Here is a 22,813-nt window from a genome sequence, read left to right on the forward strand (position 1 = left end):
AGTTCTAGTTCAGTTCTAGATCAGTTCTAGTTCAGTTCTAGTTCAGTTCTAGTTCAGTTCTAGTTCAGTTCTAGTTCAGTTCTAGTTCTGTTCTAGTTCAGTTCTAGTCTAGTTCACTATGTAGTTTACTAAACATACATTTTCTTTTCATCTTCTGTTAGCAACTTTTGAAGTTCTCGGAAATTATTCGATTTAAAATCCCATGCACGTGTAGTAAAAAACTGTAAAACTTCTAAACCAGTGGCAATACGTTTTTGAACACGGACCATGCTGAGAATTTAAAGAAAATAGATTTGAAATATAAACCTAAATTTACAGTTTCTATATGAACCTACAATCTCCTCTGACGAAATATAGTCAGCAAACAATCCACCAAAACGGCTGGCAGCCACATAAACATGACGACACAGAACCAGTGATAATATTTATTATTGGTCATATTACCATCCGGATACCAAAGACCCACTTCGAAGGGATATTTTTCAGCATATTCTCGTCCCTTATCCATAACCCATTTCCAGGTGCGTTTCTGGGATTCATGCACGGTTAAATTGAATATGGGTAAATGGGTGGGTCTAGAAAGCACAATTTATTTAATAATCAGATAAGAAGTGATATAATAAAGCTATATGAATACCTCTCCTTCAATTGATTCACATAATAAGGTATAACAATTAAACCGTTTATAGCAATATCCACTGGTATAACTTCCGATTTTAATTCACCATTACACAGCATAGAGCGTATAACACCTTTGCCGGCTCCTATCATAACGCCTGTGGGACCATTTAAATTATCCACCCAACCGGGTAAAGGTTCTTGAAATGCAGGTGTCACTATATTTTTGTAGTTTTTAAGAAATTTGTAAAATATTTTTTATTAAAAAACTTTTATTAATAGAGAAAAACCAATTAAAAACACTTATCCAAAGATATAGTTTTCATTTATTTTAACAAAATTTTTATTTAATCGACCCTGTACATAATTTTTTAAAAATTCATTTACATATATTTAAAAAACTAAATAATCTAAAAGTAAATTGTTAATTAATTAACAAATGCATAAATTGTTTAGAACATGGCTAAAACTCCAGTCCATTTTAGTACATAGTACAAGAAAAGACCTACAATTAAAGTTTTGCAAACTTTGTCGACCACATATTGGCTGGAAGAGAAAAGTAATGAAAATTTAATAATCTTACAAATCATTTTTCCATTAAAAACCCTTACATTTTCATGTGAAGTCTAGCCTTAGGCAAATCTTCCAATTTCTCTTTTAATATAAAGAGACGAGCACCCTTAGCACAGCTAATCAAATATTCCTCTTCAGTTTCTTTGGGATCCATGTTCATGTTGAAGCTATAAGTTTAATTTTTAATATTAATAACTTTTTATAAATATAAAAAAATAACTTTTTTGCTTACATTTCCTTATCTTTAGGTGTTAAATTTTTCCACAAGGCACCATAATTATCTGATTTGAAACTCCAGGGATGCAAAGTAAAGAATTGCAAAACCTCTAGACCAGTAGCGATTTTGTTTTGAATTTTAATCATGCTGCAAGTTTAAAAGAAAAAAATATTTAAACAAACGATTAAAGATATAAAACAGCAACACGATTAATTAATTTAAATTACCTTGTTTATGAATTTTAATGAAGAATAATGAATAAATTAGTTAAATAAATAAAATAAAAATATTAAAATTTACAGGGTCATTAGGCAACTCAACAACTAGCTTTTAAGTAAAAGTTCGGTTCTAGTTCAGGCTTAGTTCAGTTCTAGTTGAGTTCTTGTTCAGTTCTAGTTCAGTTCTAGTTCAGTTCTAGTTCAGTTCTAGTTCAGTTCTAGTTCAGTTCTAGTTCAGTTCTAGTTCAGTTCTAGTTCAGTTCTAGTTCAGTTCTAGTTCTAGTTCAGTTCTAGTTCAGTTCTAGTTCAGTTCTAGTTCAGTTCTAGTTTAGTTCTAGTTCAGTTCTAGTTCAGTTCTAGTTCAGTTCTAGTTCAATTCCACATTTTTAAACTAAAAAAAACAATTTTTTTCGCATCAACTTACAATCTTTTTTGTCCGAAAATCAGCATAAGGAAATCCAAGAAATAGGCTGGCAACCAATGGAACATAAGGACATTGAACTGATGATATAATTTATTTGTAGTGACAGTAGGATTAGGATACCAAAGACCGGCATTGAAGGGATATTCCTTATTAATGCGTTTGCTCATTTCGATAACAGTACCGCCCAACATTTTACGATGTTCAGCATTTGTGATATTATAAACGGGAACCTCAGCGGGTCTAAGTAAAATTTAAATAACGATTAAGAAAAAAACTTTAACATTTGTTTAATATTATAACAAACTTACCTTTTGCCTTTGTTAAATTCATAGGGTATAACAATTAAACCGTTAATGGCATAATCAACGGGTATAACTTCCGATTTATTGTTCTCATCTACTAACACGGAACGTATAACACCTTTACCGCAACCGATCATAAGACCAGTGGGACCGTTAAGGTTATCAACCCAACCACGCAAAGGTTCATAAGCAGCTGGTGATACTGTTGTTGTTTATAAAAATTTTATAAAATTGTGTTAATTTTTTTTTGAACTTTTTAATTTGATCTTTAAATTACATGAACCACTTACATGATTTCTTAATGATTTGAGGAGATGATGTTTGATTGAGATTTTTTTCTTCCATGATATTTTTTTTTACACTTATGTAGTTAAGAAAGCTTAGTTTAGATTTCAAGTTTAACTGTAGTTAAATTTCAACTTTAATTAACTATAGTTTAAACTTGAAATAAGCTTGATATTAATGTTTGTATTAGGTGTGAGAGTAATGCATGTACATATGTATTGGTGAAAGTGTTAAAATGTTTGTATGTATTTGATGTTTATGTTTAAGTGTGAGTAAAATTTATTTGTGTGTTATTAGGTATGTGTAAGTTTTGAGTTAAACTTAAGTTTAATTTATAAACGCGATACGTTTGTTTTGCAAGCTTATGAAGACGTATTTTTTTTTTAGCAAAAAGTTTTTTGGAAAAAGCTTACAAAATCAAAAAAACTTAAAAAAATTGTTTAAGAAAAAACTTTAAAAATATAAAAATATTTTTTTAAATTAAAAGCTTTTTTTGAAATTCTTCATTTATTATGTAAGCTTAAAAACTAGCAACCCTTTTACAAAATAAAGCTTTCTTAAAATAAAATAAACAAAATATATAACAAATTCATGGAAAAACCTATAACATTCAGTAAATGTTAAGCACTAACTAGAGGCCTAACAAAATTATAAGTCCAATAACAGAGAAGTCCCAAAAATACGGCCTTACAAGTACGATCAAGTAAATACATGCTAGAGAAAATGAATATTATTTAATATTTATGTAAATTCTAAAAAAGAGCACCAAATCTCACAATTTTAATTGTCTTCTCGCTTTGGGTAGAGTATCGGGAGATTCTTTCATCAAATATTGACGACCACCTTGTATGCAAGATATCATATATTCTTCTATATTATCGACTGTGTCCATATTCATGTTGAATCTGAATTTTTATAGAAATATATTCAGTTCGTAATTTTTTTTTTTTTTTTCAAATTTCATTTCAAAGCTTACATTATTTTGTCTTCTTCGCTTAAATTCTCCCATAATAATTCATAGGCTTTTGATTTAAAATTCCAGGCGCGCATGGTAAAGAATTGTAAAACCCCTAAACCGATTTGTACACGATTTTGAACGCGTATCATACTAGAGTAGTTGGAAAATTGTGGGTTTTATTCTTGTTGAAAGATTATTTGCACCAAAACAACATTTGTAAAGTGGTATGAACAATGTTAAAAAAGCTTTTTATGACAAAAGTTTTTAAAAGTTTCTTATGAAAAAAGGTTTAAAAAGCTTTTTATGGAAAAAGCTTCTTATAAAAAAAGCTTCTTAAGTAAAAAGTTTTAAAAAGCTTGTTATGAAAAAAGCTTTTAAAAGCTTCTTATGCAAAATCTTAAACAAGTTTTTTATGAAAATAGCTTTAAAAAGCTTTTTATACAAAAGGCTAAAAAAAGCTTTTTATGAAAAAAGGTTTTAAATGCTTCTTATAAAAAAAGCTTAAATAGCTTTTTATGAAAAAATCTTTAAAAAGCTTTTTATGAAAAAAGTTTAAAATAGCTTTTTATGACAAAATAAAATTAAGAAAAGAAAGCTTCTTGTAAAAACAACTTTTTGTGAAAAAAGTTTTAAAAAGCTTCTCATGGAAAAAGTTTTAAGAAGCATACAACCCTTTTTATAAAAAAGCTTTGAAAAACTTAAAAAACTTTTTTAGAAAAATAGCTTTAAAATGTTTTGATATAAAAGCTTGAAAAGTTTTTTTTTAAAACTAAAGAAAAACCTTTTTTGAAAAAAATGTTTTAAAAAAAAACTTTTGCTATATAAAAGCTTGAAAAGTTTTTTTTTTAAAGCTATTTATAAAATACATTTATCAAACAAATTAAGGAAAAAGCTTTTTATGAAAAGAATATTTTAATGAAAAAAGGCTTGAAAAGCGTTTTAAAAAAATTCTCAAAATCTTTTTAATATTACAGTTTTTAAGACAAAAGCTTTAGACGTTTTTAAGGACAATAGCTTCGAAAGGATTTTTAAGACAAAAGCTTAAAAAAGCTTTTTAAGAATCAAATTAAGAGAAGAAAGCTTCGAAAAGCTGAGAAAGGCTTCGAAAAGCTGTTAAAGTGAAAAGCTTCAAAAAGCGTTTAAAAAGAAAAACTTCGAAGCTTTTAAAAAGAAAAGCTTTTACCTAATGTCGACAAAAGCTTTAAAATGTGTATTTAATTAAACTTTATATTCATGATAAATTAAAAAGCTTTTTATGATAAACTTTATATTAAAAGCTTTAAAATGAAAGTTTAAAAAAATTAATATTTTAATAATTTTCACACTCTCTGAACCCCTCTACTAACAAAATTCGTGCTGTTTTGGTGTTAATGCTCTTTTCAAATCTTTGTTTTTTTTTAAGAAAAAAAAACTTCAAAAGAAAGATGAACAAGAAACAAATAAAAAAATGGAAAACAACTTACAATCGTTTTTGACCTAATAAAAACAATATGAAATCAATAAAGTAGGCTGGCAGCCAATGAAAGAGTATGACATTTAGTTGATGATGTAAACGATTTGTGGTTATACAACCGTCCGGATACCATAAACCGGTTTCCATGGGATATTGATAGCCAATTTTTTTACTCAATTCTATAACAATGCCCCACGGTACTTTACGTTTCTCAGCGCAAGTGATATTATAAATCGGTATCTCCTCCGGTCTGTAAAATGTTACTTATTAACGTTTACGATTTTCTTTTGTTTTTTTTTTTTAATAAATAATAATTTTTAGAAAATTATTAAACAACTACCGTGGTTTCGTGCAGAATTCATAGGGTATTACAACCAAACCATTGATGGCATAATCCACTGGTATAACTTCAGATTTGTGCGATGTATCGATTAGCATGGAGCGTATAACACCTTTGCCAGCGCCCACCATTAGTCCGGTGGGTCCATTCAGATTGTCCACCCAGCCAGGTACAGGCTCATAGGCCGATGGTGATACTAAGTTTGATGAATAAGTATGTTTTTTGTTTTAGAAATAGTGTTACATAGAAAGCAATTTTAAGCGTGTTTCTGAAGAGGAGGGAAAATTTTTTGCCAGCTGTGTGGTTGTAGTTTGCTGTTTAAGGAGAAAGGCTTTTCGTTCGGCAGTTGAATGCATTATTCGCGCAGCAGCAGCAGTAGCAGCAGTTTCAATTTGAATAGTAAGGCAACTGGGAGAGGCAAGTTAGAGTGTGTGTTTTTTTTTAAGAGAAAAATCTCTACTTTAGAAAATTTCCTTAAATATTAGAAATGTTTTCTGTTTGCGCATATTATTTACAAGTGCTTTAGAGTTTTACGTGGGTAGTAACACTTTGATTCGAAAAGCTTTAAGCATTTAAAGCTTCTGTTAGCATTAATTATATTCAGAATTTTTGCAACACAATTTTCATTTATTATTCACATTTTGCAATATAATTTGTAAAAGCACACAAGGAAAACTTGAAGAAAATACTTTAAAAGAGAACAAAGAGTAAGTGTAAAGAGTAAAGCTTAGACTAGTTTTTGCTGAGAGAGTTTTAATGTTGTTCAAGCTTTTTCCAAACTTTTTTTGTAATATTTTCGTGTTCTATATTAATATCAAAATTATTCTTTAAAAAACCTACGACGTATATGAGAGAAAGCTTTAATGAGCTTTATGTTTGTCCTTTATTTGTTTCAATGTTTATTTGTACATTTCTAAACTGTAATCTGAACTTTAGATTGATATATAGTTCTCAATAAAATCTGTAATCTTGACTGGAGTGTTCTATAATGTGGACTATAGACTAATCTATAGACATATTTATAGTCTTGACTATAGACATATTTATAGTCTTGACTATAGACTGATCTATAGTCTTGACTATAGACTGATCTATAGTATTGACTATAGGCAGATCTTGACTACAGACTAATCTATAGTCTTGCCTATAGAATGATCTATAGTCTTGACTATAGACTGATCTATAGTCTTGACCATGACTGATCTATATTTTTGACTATAGACTGATCTATAGACCGATTTATAGTCTTGGCTAAAGACTGATCTATAGCCTTGACTATAGACTGATCTATAGCCTTGACTATAGACTGAACTATAGCCTTGACTATAGACTGACCTATAGTCTTGACTATAGACTGACCTATAGTCTTGACTATAGATTGATCTATAGTCTTGACTATAGACTGATCTATAGTCTTGACTATAGACTGATCTATAGTCTTGACTATAGACTGATCTATAGTCTTGACTACAGACTTTTCTATAGTCTTGACTGTAGACTGATCTATAGTCTTGACTATAGACTGATCTATAGTCTCAACTATAGCTGATCTATAGTCTCAACTATAGCTGATCTATAGTTTTGACCATAGACTGATCTATAGTCTTGGCTTCAGTCTTGACTATAGACTTACCTTCAGTCTTGACTGTAGACTTACCTTCAGTCTTGACTGTAGACTTACCTTCAGTCTTGACTATAGACTGATCTATAGTCTTGACTTAAAACTGATCTATAGTCTAGACTTAAAACTGATCTATAGTCTTGACTTAAAACTGATCTATATCCTTGACTTAAAACTAATCTATAGACTTTATAATGATCTATAACCTTAACTGTAGACTGATCCATAGTTTCAATATTGACTGATCTTTGTTAAAGACTCATCTACAGTCTGGAATCTTGCCTGCACGATATATAGTCTGTAGTCACGACTATAAACTGATCTGTAGTCATGGATAAATACTTGACTTTACTTTCAATAAAAGTGTAAAAACTTTTGCACAAGCAAAGCTTTTGTTTTATTAAATATTAGCATGAGAGTTTGTTGAAATGAAAATAATATTATTTCATAATATTATTAACATTTCGTTATTTTATTTCAAATTTCAATTAAAGCCAAGCATAAATGTTCATAAATTAAATAGCGTAAATATATATTTTTTTGCTGTTATTTAAATGATCACATTGCCATAAGCTAAAGCTCCCAAAGTCTTATACATAAACAAATAAACTTAATAACATTACTATCACTTACCAATACTTGGACGGGCAATGATCACTGGCATTGTCTCATAATGATCACGTATAAACAATTCAGCCAAACGTTTCGAATACGTATAAGTGTTGGGATGTGGTTTCAACAAATCGGGTGTAATATTCTCCAATGTCTTCAAATCCATCCATTCGGCCAAACGCATAAGATCTTCGGGTTTGTGAGGGAAATCGTAAACCTTTTCATACATCACTTCCTGATCACAATTACAGAAGGCCGTCGATAGATGTACAAATGCTTCCAAGTTTTTCATTTGTTTGGCCACATCTAAGGCACGTCTGGTGCCAGCTAAATTCATATCGATGGCATCTTTTAAGTTGCCCTCCAATTTTAAAGTGGCTGCCATGTGGAAAACAATGTTAGTGTTATCGCAGACGTGTTTAAGATTCTCGCCTGATAATCCCAACATTTCGTAGGTAACATCACCTTGATAAATGGTTACCTTTTTCAAAACATGTGGTCTTTCCTCTTTGATACGTTGGAAGATCTAGATAGGAGAGCATTAAAAATTTTATAACTTTATTTAAAATGATTTTTTTTATAAACTTACTGGCAATTTAAACATATCCTCTAAACGTGATTCTGGAGTCTTGCCTCTTTTGGGACGACAGATCATGATAATTTCTTTCAGTTCATGGCAAGAGTATAATAGTTTTTCCAACAAAACTTTACCCATAAAACCGGAGGCACCGGTAATGAATATTGTTTTGCCTTTATAGTATTCTTGTACAGGAGTTAATTCTGACATTTTGTTGCTGCAAACAAATAATATTGATAGAAATAAGTTTTGTGTTTATGTAATTAAAGCAAGATCAAAGTTCGTTAGTGGGTTTTGTTTTTTCAATTTTAAAAACACCTGCACTATGTGAAATAAATTGCCTATTTTATGTTTTTAATTTAAAAATAAATTGCTTTGATATTGCACAGTGGTTACAAAGTTTTTGGTTAATAGAAAAAATATTTTGCTGACTATGAACTGATCCCTAGTTTTGACTCTAAACTTCTCTATTGTCTTGTCTAGAAAGTGATTTTGATTTTTAACTGATCAATAGTTTCGTCTAAAAACCACAGTTTAATTGTTAAACTATCTATCTATCTATCTATCTATCTATCTATCTATCTATCTATCTATCTATCTATCTATCTATCTATCTATCTATCTATCTATCTATCTATATATCTATCTATCTATCTATCTATCTATCTATCTATCTATCTATCTATCTATCTATCTATCTATCTATCTATCTATCTATCTATCTATCTATTTATCTTTCTATGTATCTATCTATCTATCTATCTATCTATCTATCTATCTATCTATCTATCTATCTATCTATCTATTGTCTTGACTGTTAAGTAATCTATTGTCTAATCTATTTACAAATTTATAGTTTTAACTTTAGACTGATCTATTTCCAGAAACCCCACTGTAAACACATATTTATTTAACTCAAATTACAAGAAATAGCAAACTTTCAAAACAAAACAGATATTTATAGATTTTATTTTTTATTTTTCAACATAATTTATAATAAAAATTAATCCATACGATTATAAAGCTGGTGCAATGAAAAGAAAGAAAAAAAAACAACAAAAAGCAACACAATAAATACAAATATTTCGGTGTTGCATTATAAACAATTGTGCAACCGAATATTTCCATCTATTTTGCTCTTTCTCTTTTCTTGTGTTTTGCTATAAAATCCAAAACAAGTAATTTTTCTTACAACTTAAAATACCAGCTAACTACAACTCTGGTGTAATAATAATAATAATAATCGGTTTGGCGTAGAAAAAAGGCGCATGCAACTTTAACAACAAAAATAAATATAGGCAAGTTGTAACTAAGTAAGTATTTATTGAAAACAATGGTTAACCACAAATTAGCAAATTACTTGCAAGTAAGTAACAATCCTAAATCCTATACAAAACCCAACAACAATTTCTTTAGTGAAGCAAATAAATACAATAACTGTAACAATAATTTGTGGATTATTGTTGTTATTTCTAAAAAAAAAGTACTTAAATGAGACAAACCAGTGACAATCGCGTTGTAATGAATGCAATTTATATTTAGTTGACCTCATTTTTATTATGGGTTTGATGTTAAACCGTAGTTTAATTTTTTTTCAGTTTTACATTGTTAAATGTGTTTAATTTAAGAGTAGATTCAATTGTTTATTAGGTCTGTTATACGAAAACTGCAAAATTATTTACTATGGCGTTTCTTAAATACCCTACTAGATATATACATAGATTAATAACATAGACTATCAAGACTAAAGACCTGTCATTAATTAAGACTATACACCAGTCTATGGACAAGACTATGGATCAGTCTATAGTCAATACTATAGATCAGTTTATAGTCAAGACTCTAGATAAGTCTATAGTCAAGACTATAGATCAGTCTGTAGTCAAGACTATAGATCTGCGGTCAAGATTATATCAAGACTATCAGTCTATAGTCAAGACTATAGATCAGTCTATAGTCAAGACTATAGATCCGTCTATAATCAAGATTATAGATCAGTCTATAGTCAAGACTATAGATCAGTCTATAGTCAAGACTATAGATAAGTCTATAGTCAAGACTATAGATCAGTCTATAGTCAAGACTATAGATCAGTCTATAGTCAAGACTATAGATCAGTCTATAGTTAAGACTATAGATCAGTCTATAATCAAGACTATAGATCAGTCTATAGTCAAGACTATAGATCAGTCTATAGTCAACACTATAGATCAGTCTATAGTCAACACTATAGATCAGTCTATAGTCAACACTATAGATCAGTCTATAGTCAACACTATAGATCAGTCTATAGTCAACACTATAGATCAGTCTATAGTCAATACTATAGATCAGTCTATAGTCAAGACTCTAGATAAGTCTATAGTCAAGACTATAGATCAGTCTGTAGTCAAGACTATAGATCTGCGGTCAAGATTATATCAAGACTATCAGTCTATAGTCAAGACTATAGATCAGTCTATAGTCAAGACTATAGATCCGTCTATAGTCAAGACTATAGATCAGTCTATAGTCAAGACTATAGATCCGTCTATAATCAAGATTATAGATCAGTCTATAGTCAAGACTATAGATCAGTCTATAGTCAAGACTATAGATAAGTCTATAGTCAAGACTATAGATCAGTCTATAGTCAAGACTATAGATCAGTCTATAGTCAAGACTATAGATCAGTCTATAGTCAAGACTATAGATCAGTCTATAGTTAAGACTATAGATCAGTCTATAATCAAGACTATAGATCAGTCTATAGTCAACACTATAGATCAGTCTATAGTCAACACTATAGATCAGTCTATAGTCAACACTATAGATCAGTCTATAGTCAACACTATAGATCAGTCTATAGTCAACACTATAGATCAGTCTATAGTCAACACTATAGATCAGTCTATAGTCAACACTATAGATCAGTCTATAGTAAAGATTATAGATCGGTCTTTAGTCAAGACTATAGGTCAGTCTATAGTCAAGACTATAGATCAGTCTATAGTCAAGACTATAGATCAGTCTATAGTCAAGACAATAGATCAGTCTATAGTCAAGACTATTGAGCAGTCTTTAGTCAAGACTATAGATCAGTTTATAGTCAAGACTAAGGATCAGTCTATAGTCAAGACTATAGATCAGTCTATAGTCAAGACTATAGATCAGTCTATAGTCAAGACTATAGATCAGTCTATAGTTAAGACTATAGATCAGTCTATAATCAAGACTATAGATCAGTCTATAGTCAACACTATAGATCAGTCTATAGTCAACACTATAGATCAGTCTATAGTCAACACTATAGATCAGTCTATAGTCAACACTATAGATCAGTCTATAGTCAACACTATAGATCAGTCTATAGTCAACACTATAGATCAGTCTATAGTAAAGATTATAGATCGGTCTTTAATCAAGACTATAGGTCAGTCTATAGTCAAGACTATAGATCAGTCTATAGTCAAGACAATAGATCAGTCTATAGTCAAGACTATAGAGCAGTCTTTAGTCAAGACTATAGATCAGTTTATAGTCAAGACTAAGGATCAGTCTATAGTCAAGACTATAGATCAGTCTATAGTCAAGACTATAGATCAGTCTATAGTCAAGACTATAGATCAGTCTATAGTCAACACTATAGATCAGTCTATAGTCAACACTATAGATCAGTCTATAGTCAAGACTATAAATCAGTCTATAGTCAAGACTATAGATCTGTCTATAGTCAAGACTATAGATCAGTCTATAGTCAAGATCAGTCTATACTCAAGATTATAGTTCAGTCTATAGTCAAGACCATAGATCAGTCTATAGTCTAGACTTTAGATCAGTCTGTAGTCAAGACTATAGATCAGTCTGTTGTCAAAATCAATCAGAACTTTAGATCGGTTTATATTTAAGACTATAGAGTAATCTATAATCAAGACTATAGATCAGACTGTTTTCAAGACTATAGATAAGTCTAAACTATATTTCACTTTACAGTCAACTCTACTATATAGTTCATGTTCATAACTATAGATCAGTCTATAGACAAGACTATTGATCATTGTATAGTTAGGACTAAAGATCAGTCTATAATTAATACTATAGATCATGTGCCACTTATAGTTATTTTTTATTACTATTCCCAAGTTTTGTTTGGCTTGAAGAGTCAAGCTATCTATTACCACAATGAAAGAAATATGATATCTACAAGATTCATGCACCAATGATTTGAAAAAAGAGTCAGCATTTTTTCAACGTTATCACCTTCACAAGCAATTGTCTGTCTATCAGCTAAATAAAATGGCAGTGGGTAGTGTTTTTTTTTTTAATTTTGAAGCATAATTTTTATTAAATCTTAAGACATTTCTAATAACAAAATAGCTTTTAGTCCTGTTTACCATTTCTATAAGTTTATGATTGGCCAAATGTTACACAACATCAAATGTTTTACAGCTGCTAATAAAATATTAGAAAATTATTAAAGAAAAATCATTTACAAAATGCTTAGTTGTGAAATTGTTTGGCTTTAGTTTAAACGTAGTTTGAACGCATTGCGGCATACAATTGCCTCAATATTGCTGAAAAAAAATGTGCAAAAAATAAACACATGATATATATAAAACGAAAGACTTAAGCAATAAACTTGTTCCACTAACAGCATAGATAGTCAAACAGCAAAAGCTGCAGCCACACTTCATTCCAAGTGTCTGGTTTGTTGGCTACATTTTTGTTGTTGTTTATATGATGCAGCATTTTGCTATTATATGTTTACCAACAGTTTATGTTTGAAAGTGTGAGGCATGTCTTTTTTGTTCCCTCTTAAAGTTGCACTTTGAAAATGCTATTAATACTTTAATAAGCTGAGGAATTTTTGTTTTATTTTTCCATTTATTGTCATTAATAAGAGGTTGTTTACTTATCAGTTACATTGATTACAACAATAATGAAAAGACTGGTGGTTAAAATGACAATTTCTTTAAAGTGTTTATAAGGTTTCCAATGACTAGTTATTACCTTTTGTAATATAAATATTAAATAACTGATATCTAATAATAATACCCCTGATCTTAATGTTACACTTATAGTATGCAGCAACATGTTTAACTAAAAACCAAATGTTGCAACTCTCGTCATAACAAATTAGCCATAAATCATTTTGTTTTTATTTATGTCGTCATTTCCCCTAGATTTCAGCAACAATAGCTTCCGATATTCTTGTTGCATGTTAAAGGAAAAAAACTCAAGCTATCAATTAAATTTGAAAACAAAACATTAAAAAAAATAAAAACTTTTCCATGCGTATCAATTCATTATTTAGCTGCAATATGTCGAAAAACAATTGGTACGGAAAAAAATCCAAATTAACCACTGAAATGGCCCTGAAATGTTTGTTTTTAGACTTTAGTCTTTAACAAGAAGTTTTAGTGGAAAATTCCTTTAAAATTTTCAATAAATAAATTTTCCATTAGAATGAAGCAAAAACGTAAAAAAACATACAAACATTAAAAAACCATAAATAATTGTTTTGTAAATAGTTGTTTACACTAAAACTTATTTATACAATTTGTTAATTATAGTATATATTCTTATAATAGCTTAACATTCGATTATTGTCTAGGTTAAGAACTTAAGTCAATGGGTTTTTAATTTAAAGTTAAAACAATAAGCAATTTTCATCTTTTATAATTTCTATTTTTATCAAATAGCTAACACAGTGCTACGCATTGAATTCATATAGATCAGTCTATGGTCAAGATTGTAGTTTAGTCTATAATCAAAACAGTAGATTAGCCTTTAGTCTAGGACACAGATAGGTTTATAGTCAGGACATTAGATTAGACTTTAGTCCAGACTACACTTTATATTACTTCAAAATGAAGACTATAGATCAGTATATAATCAACACTAGAGTCCATAGTCCAAATTTAAGACTATGGATAAGACTATAGTCAAGATTCAAGATCATAGATACAAATATAGTCAAGACTATAGTTAAGATTCATTACCATATAACAACATATAATCAAGACTATAGAACACTATCTAGTCTAGACTACAGATCAGTCTGCTATCAAGTCGGTAGATTAGCTTGTACTAAAGGCTACAGATCAGTCAACAGTTAATACAATTATCTGTCTTTGGTGTAGATCAACCTATAATCAAGGTTATAGATAAGTCCAATCTCAAAACTATAAATCAGTCTGTAATCTAGACTATAGATCAGTCTATAGTAAAATGCATAAACCACTCTTTAGTCGAGACTAGGTTATAAATAAGTTTATAGTTTAGGCTATAGATAAGTCTATATTTAAGACTATAGATCTGACTATAGTCAAGACTATAGATCAGTTTATATTCAAGACTATAGATTAGTTTATAGTCAAGACTATAGATCAGTTTATAGTCAAGACTATACATCAGTGTATAGTCAAGACTATAGATCAGTCTATAGTCAAGACTATACATCAGTGTATAGTCAAGACTATACATCAGTGTATAGTCAAGACTATAGATCAGTCTATAGTCAAGACTATAGATCAGTCAACAGTCAAGACTATAAATCAGTCTATAGTCAAGACTATAGATCAGTCTATAGTCGAGACTATTAATCAGTCTATAGTCAAGACTATAGATAAGTCTATAGTCAAGACTATAGATCAGTCAACAGTCAAGACTATAAATCAGTCTATAGTCGACTGTTGAATGATCTATAGATTCTCTAGTCGAGACAATAAATCATTGTGACAATAGATTTATAATCAAGGATATAGCTCATTCTAAAGTCAAGACAATAGATCAGTCTGCTGTCAAGACTATAGATCAGTCTGTCGACTATAGATTAGTCTTTAGTCGAAAACATAGTTCAGTCTATAGTCGAGAGTATAGATCAGTCTATAGTTTATAGTGTAGTTCAGTCTTCAGTTAAGACTGTAGTTCAATCTATAATCAAGACAACAGATGAGTTTATAAGCAAGAAAATTAGTAATTTTGATATTAAAGATTAGTCTATAGTCGAGACTACAGACCTGTCTATTGTCTAGGATATAGTTCGGTCTTTAGTCAAGGCTATAGCTCAGTCCATGGTCAAGACTATAGACCAGCCTGCCTGTTTCAGTCTGTCGACAATAGATTATGCTAAGTCGACAATAAAGATCTGTACGTAGTCAAGACTATAGATTAATCTGACTATAGATCATTCTATATATCTGATAATAAAGATCGGTCTATAGGAAGACTTTAAATCGACCTATAGTCAAGATTATAAATCGGTCTATAGTCGAGACTATAAATCAGTCCATAGGCTAGCATAAAGTTCATCAGATTATAGTCAAGACAGTAGATCAGTTTATAGTCAAGACTATAGATCAGTCTATAGTCAAAACTATAGATCAGTCAAGACTATAGATCAGTCTATAGTTAAGACTATAAATCAGTCTAAAGTCAAGACTATAGATCAGTCTACGGTCAAGACTTTAGCTCAGTCTATGGTCAAGGCTATAAATATATCAGTATATGGTCAAGGCTATAAATCAATTTAGAGAGTATATTTCAATATGTGGTCAAAACGACAAATCCGATTATATTACTTAATATCAGTCTATATTCAAGACAACAAATCAGTAAAGCCTGTTAGTCTCTAGACTATAAATCAGTTAATAGTTACAAATATAGATCAGTCTAATTGTATGACTTTTGATCTGCCTCTATGCAAGACTTAAGATCAGTCTATAGTTAAAAGTTGTTTTTGCCAAACAATGTAATTATTAATTAAGCTTAATAATTGTGTTACATTTCAATTTTAATTACTACTTATAGTAAACTTATAGGGCAGTTAAAGCGATACTTTAAAGCTAAGATGCTTTTAGCAAATAAAACTGAGGTTTTACAACCTTCAAATTTTTGCTACTGTGCAATCAATGATTACGATTTATTCATTAGAATATTGAAAAAAAAACATATTTAATGTAACTCAAACTTGTAGCTTTAAAAAGCATTTAATTAATCTTTAGTTCAAGTGAATTTTAAATTTAACCTTGAAATTTATAAAATTTCTCCTAAATATGCAAAATATCGTTTTCGCTTAAATGGTTTATATCAATTTATTTATTGCAACCAAATATGTTCATAAAGAAGATTTGACACATAAAACCATTTATTTATTTAAATAAATACCCACAAAACTAATTCATTGATTGCTTAACCAAAAACATATTAAACAAAATAAAAAATAAAAATATATAAAATATTTCTTATAAAAATGAAAAAAAAAACTAACAAAAAATCGGTCATAAAAACAGCACTGCAACTGTAACAAGTTCATGACACGGCCTTGACTTGTGTGTGTTTTTAATATTTTGTATCTCTCTAGCGGTCTAGTTGTATCTCTTCTTTTATATCTATAATATTTGTCAGTTATGTAAACATCAATACCCAAACAGTTTTCAACCACAAACCGGCTTGATAAATCAACACAAACAAAAAAAAATATTTATTCATATAAAGGTTTTATTGTTTTTGTTTTCAAACATTAATTATTTAAAGAGTGAACACACAAATTATTAAAATTAATATGCACACTAACACACACACACACACACATATATATACAGGCAGAGCAAAAATAAAAACCTTTAAATACTTGACTTATCACAATCAAGTAATTTTTAATTACACTGTAATTAAACTAAAAAAAAAATAATATTTTAGATATTTAAACTAGAAATATCAAACGCATTAAATGTGATTTTTAAAGGGTTTAACTGCTGTGCTATATATAAAAAAAGACATAGTAGTATTTCATTTAGTAAATTACTTTGTGAAATACTAGAAAACAAAACCTTAACATTTTACTATATAAGTAGTATATATATTTGTTAATTATTTACTTATGAATGAAACAGAAATTAACAAAGATCTACTAAACGTTTTTAAAACAATGAAAATAAATATATGCATATTTTAATTGTTGCTATTAAAGTTTCTGTTCACTTTTATGAAGTTATTAAAGGTGTTGGAGTAGGAATCTTTAATTAGTTTTTAGTCAAAATTACAAGACTTTAGATAACCTAATCATTATAAAGCAGTTACTACCTAGGATTACAGATCTGTCTTGCCTATAGATCAGTATATAAAATAGGCTGTAGATCAGATTATAGGTAAGCCTATAGACCAGTCTTTAGTAAAAACTCAATCTATAACAATCAGTCTATAGTCAAGACTATAAATCAGTCTATAGTCAAGACTATAGATCAGTCTATAGTCAATACTATAGATCAGTCTATAGTCAATACTATAGACTAGTCTATAGTTAAGACTATAGATCAGTCTATAGCCAAGACTACAGATCAGTCTATAGTCAAGATTATAGATCAGTCTATAGTCAAGACTTTAGATCAGTCTATAGTCAAGACCATAGATCAGTCTATAGTCAAGACTATAGATCAGTCTATAGTCAAGACTATAGATCAGTCTATAGTCAAGACTATAGATCAGTCTATAGTCAAGACTATAGATCTGTCTAAAGTTAAGACTATAGATCAGTCTATAGTCAAGACTATAGATCAGCCTATAGTCAAGAACAAAGATCAGTCTATAGTCAAGAACAAAGATCAGTCTATAGTCAAGACTATATTTCAGTCTATAGTCAAGACTATAGATCAGTCTACAGTCAAGACTATAGATCAGTCTACAGTCAACACTATAGATCAGTCTATAGTCAAGACTATAGATCAGTCTATAGTCAAGACTATAGATCAGTCTATAGTCAAGACTATAGATCATTCTATAGTCACGACTATAGATCAGTCTATAGTCAAGACTATAAATCATTCTATAGCTAGGACTAATGATTAGTCAATAATTAAAACTACGGTTAATTCTACAGATCATTCTATAATCAGGACTGCAGATCATTCTACAATCATGATTATAGATCAGTCTATAATCAAGACTACAGATCAATTTATACTCAAGACTATAGATTGTTCAATAGTCAAGACTATAAATCAATCTATAGTGAAGACTTAAGATCAGTCTACAGTCAAGATTATAGATCAGTCAATAGTCAAGTATATAGATCAGTAAATAGTTATGACTATAGCTAAATCTATAGTCAAGACTATAGCTAAGTCTATAGACAAGACTATAGCTAAGTCTTTAATCAAGACTGTAGATCATTCTATAGTCAAGACTATAGATCAGTTTATAGCTAAATCTAATACTCAGGACTACTGGTCATTTTATAGTCAAGACTATAGATCATTCTATAATCAAGACTATATATCAGCCTACAATCAAAACTACGGATTAATGTATAGCCAAGACTGTAGATCATTCTATAGTCAAGACTATAGATCATTCTATAATCAAAACTACAGATTAATCTATAGTAAAGACTATAGATCATTCTATAGTCAAGATTATAGATGATCCAATAGTCAAGACTATAGATAATCTATAATCAAGACTATAGTCAAGACTATAGATCCGGTTATAGTCTACAGACATAGTTATTGTCATCACTATAGATTAGTCTATATTTAAGAATATCGAATAATCTATAGTCGTGTCCATAGACAAGGATTTGGAATCGTTGAAGTGAAAACTATTTTTTAAATTGAAAAACGTTTCTATTTAAGTTGTGAATATCCTTATTATTCTGCTATGGGTACGTTGCCCTATTAGTTGCTCCACTTTGCAACATAAACTTATAAACCAGATTTTTAGTATTTTTTACAATAAAATGACTCAGCTGTTTTTTAAATAAAACCAACTCATTCACTATTTTTTTTACATCAAACGATTAACGTACTTATATTAAGAGCCCTTTCAATTGTCTGAAATTTGTTTAATATTTCCTTTGATATTTCTACTTAATTATTAAAATAATAATTATAAATTACATTTATAATTATTTATAACTTTTAAGTTTAATTTATATTGTCTTGAGTTATAAGAAAACTATAGTATTTATTGTAACTTATAGTCCGATTGAATAGTGTAACTTTGTTTTTTAATTGGACTTAGACTATATAGACTGTTGTTGAAAGACCATTTTAAATGTCACTAAATAATTATTGAATTAATTTGTAATATCAAGGTGTAATTACAAATTGTTAAAAAAAAACGATTTTGAAGTTAAAAGTCGTTGTGCGCTTTTTGTGAGAAATAATCTCAATCTTTTTGCTCAACATTTTGAATTCTAATGAAAAACTTTAATAAGCTGTTTTTATTAAAAGCTATTTAAAGCTTTTTTAAACTTTTTTAAATCTATTTTAGGCTTTTTTTAGAAAAAGCAATTTAAAGCCTATTTAAGCTTTTTTTTAGAAAAAGCTATTTATAGCCTATTTAAGCTTTTTTAGAAAAAGCTATTTAAAGTCTATTTAAGCTTTTTTAGAAAAAGCACTTTAAAACTTTTTTATAAAAGGCTTTTAAGTTCTTTCAAGAAAAATTTTCAAAGAGCTTTTTTCATAAAAAAAAAATACTTCTCTTTAAATTGTTTTTTATCAAAAAAATTTTTTCGAAAAAAATTTATTCAAAAATAGATTTTTCAGTTTTTTTTCGGAAAAAGCTTTTTAAAACTTTATTTCGTAAAAAACTTTTAAACGTTTTGAGTTCTTTTAAGTTTTTATTTCTTTTTTAAGTTTTATTTTACATTTTATAGCTTTTTTTGTCAAGTTATTATCATTGAAAGCTTTAATAAGCTGTTTGCATAAAATTATTTTTTTTTTTGCCAACAATTTTTTCTTCAAAGAGCTTTTTTGATAAAAAAAAACTTTTTTCCAAAAAAAAATGATTTTTCAGTTTTTTTAGAAAAAGCTTTTTTAAAACTTTTAAAGCTTTTAAACACGTTTTCTTAATAAGCATTCAAAAGTAGTTTTTTTTTTCATCAAAAGTAAAAGGTTTTAAAAGCGTTATGTTATGTTTTTGTTTTCTTTTTTTTGAGATTTTCGGTTAAAAGCTTTTTTAAAAGCTTATTTAAAAGCTTTTGCTTTAAATTAGTTTTTTTATAAAAAAATCTCTTTAAACAGCTTATTTTTAGAAAAGAAAGGGTTTTTATCTAAAAATTTTATTACAAAAATTTTTTATAGAAAAACTGGACTTAACATATTTGCCAAATAAGCACAACTAATAAATTGCTTTAAACGTATGATTGTGTTAAACATTGAGTTGTTTTTTTCGACATTTATTTAAGATTTTTATAACATTTTGTATTATTTACATTTTGATGACAAAATTTTATTTTATAAAAAATCTTTTTTTGGTAAATTTTTATTACATTCCTTTTTTAAATGCTAATTTAATTTGTTACAAAAATGTGCAAAAAAAAAAACTAGTTTTGTGTGTGGTAAAGGTTTTTAAGAAAAAGTCTTCATTTTATATACAAAAATCTCGTTTTAAGTTCATACTAGTTTGATTAGAAATACAAAAGATATTTATTTATGTTAATAATCGATTTAATGAAGTTTATTTTAAATAAACATAAGAATACATAATTTAAAAAGCTATTTAAAAAAAAAACAAAATTTAACTCAGTATTTTCTTAAAATGACAGAGATTGAATATCGAGTAATTTGTTAGGAAGAAGTAAACACGTGCAGCTTAAATAAATATTTTCAATTAAATAGAAAAACTATTACAATTAAACAATAAACTTTAAAATTTGTCAAAATATTATGTAAAACTTTTGGTCGTTAATATTAAAGCTCATCTTAAACGTTTCACCATAAAAATATTGAAAGAAAACAAAAAGCAGAAAACCCATTAAAATTTTGGAAAAAAACCCTAAAGAAATATGTTACAACTATTTTTGACATAAAAGTTAAAACATGTATTCCATAACAAAAATTTCTTAATTTTTATTTAAAATAAAAATTAATTCATTAATGCCACAAATTATAACTGATTGATGTTTGAGGATAAACAGAGAGAGAGAGAGAGAAAAAAACAACAAAATCTATCAATCTGATACTTTACCCTGAAGAAAACAAAAGACTTAAGACAGCAACCTTAAACTGATTAAGAAAAACAAAAAAAATTTTGAAACTTTGCTTAATTTTTGTTTTTTTTTTTTTTATAATTATAGTTTTATAAAAAATAACACCAATTTTTAAAATATATTTTTTCAAAATTTTTTTTTCTAAAACAAACACAATTTTTATTTTTAAAAACTAAATTTTAATTACCTTTTAATACGTTTAGTTAATGTTCAATATAAATTCTATTATTAATCAAGAAATTACACGTTATATATGTATATATTTTTTTATTCAATATTAATTAATATTGCACGTTTTATTGCACTCTGAACACAACAATAATAACAACACAACAAACGTTTTGTTTCGTTAATTTTAAAATTTTTTTTTTTAAGTGGAAAGAAAAAGTTTGTTGTTTATAATGTGGCGTCCGAGCCAAGACTGAGCGTCTCTTGTATGTTGTCTGGTATTATGAACGTCTTTGCGAATCATATCAAAACTAAAGCTGTTGTTTTATTTTTGATGCTGTTTTTGTTGTTGTTGTTTTAGTTTCGACGTTTAGCTATTGTAAAAAATCAACAAAACTTGTTCTTGATAAAGCGGTTCAATGTATAAGAGGGTTATTTAACATATATTTTACAAAGTGTACAGTGGTTTATCGAAGGCATATAAAAGCTTTTTTTCACAAAAATTAAAAAAAATATTACATTTAATATATATTTAATAAAAACATTTTCCAAAGTTTTTTCTTAAAAAATTTGTTGAAAAATATAAATAAAAATCTTTCTTTTACTTATAAAACTTTTTTCAAAAGCTTTTTAAAACTCTTAAAGTCTTTTTCTAAAAAGAAGTTAATTTTTTTATATACGAAGTTATTTTAAATAAAAGCTTTTTTCATAAAAAAGCTTTATAATCTTTTTTTCATAAAAAACTTTATAACCCTTTTTCATGAAAATTTTCATCAAAAGCTTTATAAGCTTTTTCTCATAAAAAGCTTTTTCTCATAAAAAGCTTTTTCTCATAAAAAGCTTTATAAGCTTTTTCTCATAAAAAGCTTTTTCTCATAAAAAGCTTTTTCTCATAAAAAGCTTTATAAGCTTTTTCTCATAAAAAGCTTTATACGCTCTTTTTATAAGAAGCTTTATAAGCTTTTTGCATAAAAATCATTATATAAGCTTTTGTCATAAAAAGCTTTATAAGCTTTTTTCATAAAAAGCTTTATAGGCTTTTTTCATACAAAGCTTTATAGGCTTTTCTATAATGCTTAAAAAAAGCTTTATAAACTTTTTTCATAAAATTTTCATATAAAGTTTTTTTCATAAAAAGCTTTATAAGCTTTTTTCATAAAAAGCTTTATAAGCTTTTTTCATAAAAAGCTTTATAAGCTTTTTTCATAAAAAGCTTTATAAGCTTTTTTCATAAAAAGCTTTATAAGCTTTTTTCATAAAAAGCTTTATAAGCTTTTTTCATTAAAAGCTTTATAAGCTGTTTTCATTAAAAGATTAATAAGCTTTTTTCATAAAAAGCTTTATAAGCATTTTTCATAAAAAGCTTTATAAGCTTTTTTCATAAGAATTTTTTTAACTATTTAAATATAATGTAATGCGTTTTCTACAAAAAAAAACCGTTTAAGCTTTTTGTGAACACTTTCTACAACAAAAA

General features: G+C 28.0%; 1 protein-coding gene across 3 annotated transcripts; it reads right to left on the minus strand.

Annotated features, from left to right (window-relative positions):
* Positions 1-110: 110 nt before the first annotated feature.
* Positions 111-21,602, minus strand: LOC111684923 (putative fatty acyl-CoA reductase CG5065). Of its 3 annotated transcripts, none has more exons than XM_023447154.2 (8): positions 21,359-21,602; positions 8,211-8,415; positions 7,643-8,147; positions 2,359-2,554; positions 2,051-2,290; positions 1,424-1,555; positions 1,230-1,358; positions 953-1,164 (listed from the first exon to the last, which is right to left on the minus strand). In XM_023447154.2, exons 2-8 carry the CDS (start codon positions 8,406-8,408, stop codon positions 1,071-1,073), a joined length of 1,494 nt encoding a protein of 497 aa, XP_023302922.2. In that variant the 5' UTR covers positions 8,409-8,415; positions 21,359-21,602; the 3' UTR covers positions 953-1,070. The 3 variants fall into 3 exon arrangements, with proteins under 3 accessions (XP_046810313.1, XP_023302922.2, XP_046810312.1); XM_046954356.1 differs by lacking the exons at positions 953-1,164; positions 1,230-1,358; positions 1,424-1,555; positions 2,051-2,290; positions 2,359-2,554 and adding exons at positions 3,126-3,351; positions 3,414-3,542; positions 3,614-3,745; positions 5,059-5,298; positions 5,389-5,584 and having other exon boundaries at positions 21,359-21,598; XM_046954357.1 differs by lacking the exons at positions 953-1,164; positions 1,230-1,358; positions 1,424-1,555; positions 2,051-2,290; positions 2,359-2,554 and adding exons at positions 111-270; positions 336-575; positions 638-836 and having other exon boundaries at positions 21,359-21,590.
* Between the last annotated feature and the right edge of the window lie 1,211 nt (positions 21,603-22,813).

The sequence above is a fragment of the Lucilia cuprina genome, chromosome 6 (assembly GCF_022045245.1).
Source record: "Lucilia cuprina isolate Lc7/37 chromosome 6, ASM2204524v1, whole genome shotgun sequence".
In the NCBI taxonomy this organism is placed as follows: Eukaryota; Metazoa; Arthropoda; class Insecta; order Diptera; family Calliphoridae; genus Lucilia; species Lucilia cuprina.